The sequence below is a fragment of the Monopterus albus genome, unplaced genomic scaffold (genome assembly GCF_001952655.1).
Source record: "Monopterus albus unplaced genomic scaffold, M_albus_1.0 scaffold261.1, whole genome shotgun sequence".
NCBI classification, from domain to species: Eukaryota; Metazoa; Chordata; class Actinopteri; order Synbranchiformes; family Synbranchidae; genus Monopterus; species Monopterus albus.
Window position 1 is genome coordinate 464,695 of NW_018128141.1, and position 7,655 is coordinate 472,349.

At 46.1% G+C, this 7,655-nt stretch overlaps 2 protein-coding genes across 2 annotated transcripts in view; one reads left to right on the forward strand and one right to left on the reverse strand.

The window, feature by feature from the left end:
* Positions 1-1,783, forward strand: part of LOC109972591 (serine/threonine-protein kinase Nek5) — a 23,717-nt gene extending 21,934 nt beyond the window's left edge. Inside the window, exons 19-24 of the mRNA XM_020621549.1 lie at positions 12-92; positions 760-852; positions 932-1,106; positions 1,415-1,525; positions 1,664-1,739; positions 1,780-1,783. Of these exons, the coding sequence (XP_020477205.1) occupies positions 12-92; positions 760-852; positions 932-1,106; positions 1,415-1,525; positions 1,664-1,739; positions 1,780-1,783 (540 nt within the window). The remainder of the gene's footprint in view (positions 1-11; positions 93-759; positions 853-931; positions 1,107-1,414; positions 1,526-1,663; positions 1,740-1,779) is intronic.
* A 931-nt stretch (positions 1,784-2,714) lies between these two features.
* The window catches only part of LOC109972602 (GDP-Man:Man(3)GlcNAc(2)-PP-Dol alpha-1,2-mannosyltransferase-like), a 5,390-nt gene continuing 449 nt past the window's right edge, over positions 2,715-7,655 (reverse strand). Inside the window, exons 3-7 of the mRNA XM_020621571.1 lie at positions 7,512-7,626; positions 6,642-6,844; positions 6,082-6,250; positions 5,137-5,783; positions 2,715-4,775 (exon numbers count right to left, since the gene is read on the reverse strand). Coding sequence (XP_020477227.1) covers positions 4,495-4,775; positions 5,137-5,783; positions 6,082-6,250; positions 6,642-6,844; positions 7,512-7,626 — 1,415 coding nt within the window. The 3' untranslated portion in view covers positions 2,715-4,494. The remainder of the gene's footprint in view (positions 4,776-5,136; positions 5,784-6,081; positions 6,251-6,641; positions 6,845-7,511; positions 7,627-7,655) is intronic.

Here is a 7,655-nt window from a genome sequence, read left to right on the forward strand (position 1 = left end):
TCCTGCTGCAGGACGTCGAAGCAGCCCTGAGGCAAATCAGAGAGGACACCAGAGATCAGAGGAGAGTGCTGGAGAGAAAACACAAAGACAAGGTGAGATTAGACCAAGTGCACATTGAGAAGCTGTGTCTTTACATGAGAGTTATGATTTAGTCTGCTTCTATCATTTGTTGCTGAGTTTGCATGTTCTCCCTGTGCCTTTCCTCTGGGCACTTCGTCCCCCAGTCTGAAGACACACAGGCTGACTGGTGACCTCTGTGTGAACGTGAGTGTAAATGGATGACGGTATCTAAGTGTCAGCCCTGTGGTAGTGTACCCTGCCTGGTGCCCAGTGTCAGCTGGGATTGGCTCCAGCGCTCCCACAACGCTCTCCAGGATACATGGATGGAAGGATATATTGATAATGCAGATGACACGATTTCCTTCAACATTTCCTTGCTAAAAAATAAGCCCCCGGTTGTTGGCACACCTGGTCTCACCTGCTGACTTTGGCCTCGTCACACTTTGTGTTTTCCTCCTGTGACGTGTGAACTAAAGGTCTGCAGCCCATTGTAGGCCCTAAGCTGCCAAACTGTTTGTCCTTAGTTACTAAAGACAATTTCGACTAATGTGTCACCTACATGTGGTTGTGTTATTTTACAGACAGGTCTGAATGCATCATGAACCACCTGATGTAGGAAATAAAAATAGTACAATCCTGAAAAAAGATGAAAGTGTGACTGTCCTTTACAGTATACGTATGTTTTTGTCACTTCCGCAGAAGGGAATCATGTTTGAGATCTGGTTAGATGACAATGGGATGAAAGAAGACACAGGAAAGGAGAAAGAGGAGAGAAGAAAAGAAGAAGAGGAGGTGAGTAATGGATGGAAGACGATGCCTTTTCACATTTTCTCTTTTCTTTCTCTCACTCTATCCCTGCCTCCCTGAACAGGACCCACATCCTTTGAACCAGACGCTGAGCTTCCAGGAGGGGGAGGAGTTGAAGCTCCAGGACTGGTCACAGCTGAGGAAGGGGTTGAGGCAGAGGAGCCCTCAGACTCTGCTGGAAGCACTCGCCAACATGGACGTCAACTCCATCTACAACACCGTGGTCGAGGCTGAACAAGGTGCGCTACACCTGTAACACAACTGAGTGAAGGTGAAGAAAGGTTTGTCATCTGTTGTTAGTTCTGTTATTGCACATTTAACTCAGAATTGCCCACGGTCTATTTTATTACACCGATGCAGAGTGGTAGTGCCAGACAGGAAGTGAGAGTTCTGGTAGTTTATGATGACAGTGACACCTCTGACCCTTCTGCATGACGACAACATTTGACAACAACTCAACAATTGTTGTCAGAGATCTGTTGAGAACAGATGGATTGTTGTAGCACAGTATGACATGTGTATGTGGCCTGTCCCCGTGCGCCCTTAGACGAGGCAGCTGCAGGTCGCAAACAGTGGGTTGATGGCCCCCCAAACACCCTGCTGGATGCTTTGGCTCAGGCTGAACTCATATCGTCAACTCTGGACTCAGTGCCTGCAGGTCAGACAACGCCCACACACTGCTGCAGAACGAACTGGCAGCCAGTTTGGACTTTTACTGTAAAATAAAACAGTGATGCATTTAGTTAGACTGGAACAGACCTCGACTGGGCTCACGCTAAAGTGTCTGCACTGACAGATTCAGAGCCAGAGCAGGACAGAGCGGAGGAGGAAGAGGAAGAGGTGGAGATGGAGATGGAGATGGAGGAGGGGGAGCAAGATCAGACCGAGGAGGAGGAGGAGGAGGAAGACCAGGTAGGGAGGCCGAGGTCAGACGATGACGACACGTAAGTCAACGCTCTGGTCGCTTCACTCTGTACTCTTTGTTATTGATAACTGAATGATGGTTTAATTTTTGAAGGTTAATTTGATGATTTCAGGTTCTTACATGTGAGAAGTTTCTGCCCTTTTGGCCCTACAATACATTTTATATCTATGAGTGTTTGTTGGATCCTTTTTATGTTTTAAAGACCAAACAAAGCCAATATTATTTTTATTTTAAATTAATCAATTATTTCTGTTTAAAAACACTCAGAATTGTGAAAAACATCTAATAATTTCCAACAGCCCACAGTGACATCTACTAATGTTTTGTCTAAGCAACAGTCTAAAACTTATTTACTGTTTACTGACATTTGAAAATCACAAATTTAGACTAAAATAGTTTAATTTTCTGCTGACTAATCACTTAAATGACTGATCATGTTTCATCAGACAAAACTCTAAATCTTCATGAAACAATTTAAATTTTCTCCATTCTCATCAGGAACTTTGAGGAGTCGGAGGACGAGCTCAGAGAAGAGAAAAACCTGTTTGTCACGAAGGATGGGAGCTCAGACGAGGCAGGAATTCCGGAGGACAGTGCAGCAGTGGGGGGCGGGGAGGTGCAGTGAGGTCTGCTGACCATCAACAAATCCAACCAGAGGTGGAGGATTCCCCAGCTGCGGCTGTTTCCTCTGAGCCTGAACAATGTGACTATCGGTCTGAGCGTCCAGGAGAGTCCCACACAGATGATGACACGTCTTTAAATAAACAGCATCAGATGACCTGAGCGCTGGCAAACATGCAAGTCTTCATTCTGAGTGAGTTGGACAATAAGGCGGCAGCAGGTGGGAGGTCGTTCAACTAAATTCAGTCAAATCTTCACTGACAGTCTGATACAATAATAACTCCAGAGCAGCACACAGTAGGCATGTAACATGATGGGTGTATTTACTGCAGTATTGTTTAAGGTGAATTTCATTTTCTCAGTGAAACAAACTCCCAGCATCTCTCTACATAGTAAATAAGCCTCTTTCAAAATAAAGATTCTCTTAATAATTGCTATTTGATCTCCATGCCTGTACCTCGTCACAAACAAGAACGAAGGAAGTGAAACAACATTTAAATAGGAAAGATTTGGCCATTGCCAACACATGCTTCTTCAAAGTAGACAGAAATCATCAAGTGACAAGTCTTCAGTGAACTTCTTTGACACAGGAAAACATTTCAAACAGGAAACCAAAACTAGAAAGTCACATCAGTATGAACTCCATATGTCACTTCCACTCGAGGACTGCAACTAATGATTGTGTTCATTAGCAATTAATCCACTTATCTAAATTAATTGTTTAGTTTATAAAACATCAGAGAAAAGAAACACTGATCATAAAGCGTCTCATGTTGTCTGACCAGCAGGCTAAAACCCCAAAATATTCAATTTAATATAGACCAACAGAGCAACAATTTATCTTATATTAAGCTTCAAGTATTTCATATTTTAACTGACTCAAAGTGGCTTCAAATGAGAAGCTGTTCCCTAGCAGGGAATGTAGCTCTAAAAGAAAATTCTCTTCGCAGTGTAATAAATGCTTTGAGGGAGCACATTTTGGTAAATATTCAGCGTGTGTTTAGCTTAGCACGGTGGCTGAAGGCTGGGGGAAAACCCGCTAGCCTAACTCTGTAAAGAACAAAGAACTTTGACAGCAGCTGTCTGATTTACAGGTAGTGAACACAGCACTGACAGATCATCACCGTTTAAGGCGATATGTTCAACTTGTGATCAAAGAGCTGCATGCAACAGTATCGTTCATGTGCAGTGTGTCCATGTCCTAGCTGCTTTTAACACACTCAGAAACAGAAGTACCACAAGCAACGAGCCCAGTAACTGGAGATGTTTCTTGTACAGCTACTGATGGGCCAGGCTGCATGGAGTCCAGTACTCACCTCTCAACAAAACCCAGGTGGTTCCTGGATGCATTTGTCTTTTTTTTTCTTGCTCACTGAGGAGATGCAAAATGTAAATCAGACAGTTCTGGAAACCTTTGCTCTCTTTATGAAGGCTGGCACTTACTTCTACTGTCAGCCAGACACAACAGAACTTGGACCAGAGTTTTGAAAGTGATCATATTATTCTTATCTAAGATTTCCCAAAATCACCCTCCAGCTGTCTGATGAGCTGGTACCCAGACAGCGTCACCTCAGCAGATTAGACCGGCTGAACGGACTTAATGATAAATCCCACATGACTTTTATGTTCAACTACTTAAAGTGCATGGTCTGCCTTTCTAAGCTGAATATAAAACTCCACTGTGGCATTAACGATCTGTTAACAGGTCTCCATGTTGTACAAAACCTCATCTTGGCTGATCCTCTGTGTCTGCATCTGTTTGATCGTCGTGCTTCCAGTGTAAAAACTAATATAACACCTGATGTGAGCTGGACACATGCAGAGTCACTGAAAATGCCCTCTGCTAAGGCAGAGGTTCAGGGCTGTTCTAGCTCTGGGTCTCCACCAGGGACCTGTCTTGACTACGCCAGCTTGTTTCAGTATTGTTTTTAATTGGGAGTGAGGCGCCATGTCACACTTAACTAGCACTGAAAACTTAGCTTATATTAATCACAGATATGACCCTCTGCATAGCACTAATTAAAAAACACATGACTAATAAAGTCCTGGTCCCTGCTGGACACCAGGCCTGTTCTTCCTCATCACTCCAGTTTTGTCATCAGAGACTCCATGGCAGCAAGGAAAGAAACCCCAAACTCCTGGTCGGAGAATCGCTCCACAGAGCGCCGAGCATTTTGCCTGATCTCCAGTCTAGCCGATGGTGACAGTGCCAGGATGGTTTCCATGGCAGCGGCATAGCTGTCCTCACTGTCAGCCAGGAAGCCTGTCTGTCCACCCTCATACGGCACCACGATGTCCAGCTTCGGACCCCCGGACTTGTGGGCGAGAATGATGGTGCCTGCAGCCATGCACTCCACCACTCCTGAGACAGACAGAGAGGAGACGGATTGCTGAATAGTTTCCAGCAAATATCAAATAGTATTTGAGCTTGAAACACCCATCCCTAGTAGATACTTCATGAAAGGCCAACATGGTGGACAGAAAGCAACTGTCTCTGCACTGAAAACAGCTGTTTCCTCTTAAAGATGAGCCACACTTTGTTCTGGTAATGGCACTGTGTTGTTTCACAAATACAACAGTTTACATATGAGGTTAGTATCACTTTATACAGCCAAACGACTGCAGCAGTGAGTGTTACAGTTATCTCCACAGTGGTAAATGGAGAAAATACCTGTACAGTTATATAAACACACTACAGGTGACTGTGTGTGTGTTGTCCCCACCTATGCCAAAGTGTTCATTCCACATGGTGTGCAGACCGATGGTGGCGTCCACCAGCTCTCTCCTCAGCTCCTCAAAGGGGATGTTGAGTTTGAAGTCAACCTTGTCTGACAACCCCATCTCCTGACAAAGCCCCCGCAGCATCAACACCCTCTCCTCATCCTCCTGGTTCCTGCATCCACCAATCAGCACCAACCGACAGGACTCCCGCCCCGCAGGCCCCTCCCCTTTCCTGTCCAAGAGTTTGCGGAATGCCCGAATCTGCAGTCCATGGTCTTTCTCGGGTCTGAACTGACCCACTGACACGATGGAGTGGCACTTGCTGTCCTCTCTGCCTCCTCCTTTCTCATCCTCTCCTCTCCCCAACTCCTGCCCAAGCTCCTCCCAGCCGTCCTCCATCTCATTTCCATCGTCCTCCTCCAGCGGGATGTCCAGGAAGGCCCCGACATTGCAGGGCGGGTAGACAATGCTGGTGCGGCTCGGGGAGCGCCACAGAGCCAGGATGTGTCCCAGCGTCCAGGTGGAGTTCACCATGATGACATCACTGCAGGAGCCGGCCAGGCCATAGAGCAGCGCGAAGCAGCAGTAGTACACCACCTTCACTGCACTCAGCACTGGGTTCCTGGAGATGAAGTTGGCATTGTTGAACCTGGAGGACACAAGGTATGTCTGTGCTAAACTGGTTACATTTAAAAACCTTGTTCTCCTAGTTCTGAATGTCAGCATACAGTATGAGCTGTTATGACACTCCCCGATGCTGGGCACACGTACTTGATTGTTCATATACAGGAAACTGATGTATTTAAAATCTAAGCTTCTTTACTAAATGGTGTATAAAACCTGTCTGCTAGCTCTTCTATGGTGGTGACAGAGGCTGAAACCATCAGTAAGTCCCAGGTTTTTAAAGTCCCCTGTTTTGACTGACAGGTGTGAGTGGGTGGTGTTACCTGGGGGTCCCCTCTCTGACCACAGACAGCATGTCGGTACTGACGGTGGGATAGTGAACATAGCTCGCCACTTTACAGCCTCCCAGGTAGCGGAAGATTGGCAGGGTGAAGGCGTAGCCCATGGAGTCCACGTACAGGTCAGGAACAAAGGCCGTAAGAGCCTCCCAACCTAAAACACACACACACAGGCCCTCTCTTACATGACCCCCGTTTCTTGGAAGATGATGAAGAGGAACAAAAAATGAATTAAAGCTCCAAAACACTTGAAATGTAAGTGAATTTACGGTTCTGTCATATAAAAATGTCATACGTCGTTCCATATAATCCAAGGCTGGGTTTGTAGTTATTAACATTGTCACAAATGTCAGTTGGTTTTAAAATGGACCCTTCTAACTTCTGGGACTGTATTTAAAGCTTTGACTTTCACTTTGACTCTCTATAAATCTATAAGGTCTCCCAATACCTGAAAAAATTATATTATTAGATGCAAGACCTGCCCTGACCTCACTGGTGTCAGGCCCTACCAAAGCAAACTGAGGATGGGGGTGACCCGGCCTTACCAAGAAACATGGAGCCTGTGCTCTGGCCCAGCAAGGTGAAGTGAGGGTACGACTTGGCCTCCACCAGCACGCGGTGATGCAGGAAGATGAAGGTGACGGGTCGAGGCAGTGTGATGTTGAAACGCTGCTGGGCTCCCTCCAGAATATGCTCTCCAGTCACTCCATGATCGCCTGTGTAAACCACGAAGGACATGCCAGGGTATCTGGGATGAACACAAAGCAGTCTGTTTCAGTGATTCAGACTAGGTCTGTTAAGTTTTATTCAGGCAGTGCTTCTGGTTCAGGTCCAAAAACTTCAGCCACAGTGGGACATTATGCAGTTTAATAAGAGCAGCTCTTGTCTCACCTACAGACCAAAAATACCTGATATGTGATTTCTCCTATTTCATATCCTACTCTAGATGTGTGACTATGTCTTTTACTTTAGAATTAATACTTATAACCAGATTTTAGAGCTGAAACAGACAGTGAGCATAAAAATAACGAGCTATTAGGAACCATTACCATAATTTCTCAAGCAAAAGTTCCAAACTGTCAGCATTTCATTCCTCATGGAGATTGGTGCATAAAAACAAGTGAAGAGCTTATAAAATGTGATGCTTTTTGTTATAAACTAACAGGCACCTGTTGACAACAAATGCTTCTGATTTGCGATCAAAAGCTACGGGCTACTGGGAGGATCTGGTGCCCACATTTGCCGTTCACCGTTCCATCGGACAACATGTGTTATTCTGTTGATGTGCGACAACTTGACGTGGCTTCAGGTTGCGGCATGAAAGCGCGATCATCCGGGACAAACCGGCACCGTGCCTCGAGTTTTGCTTTCGATTCATAAGACAGACAAAATGGAGACAGCAGAACCTCCCGTACCGATGCATGAGGGCCCTCAGGGAGCACCACAGGACCCGCTCCCCGCCTCCTCCGGCGTTGCAGTATGGATGGAAGAAAGCCACCGCTGGCCCGCCGCCCTGAGCCCGGCGGGCCCCTCGGCAGGCCCGCACGCACACTCCGGCC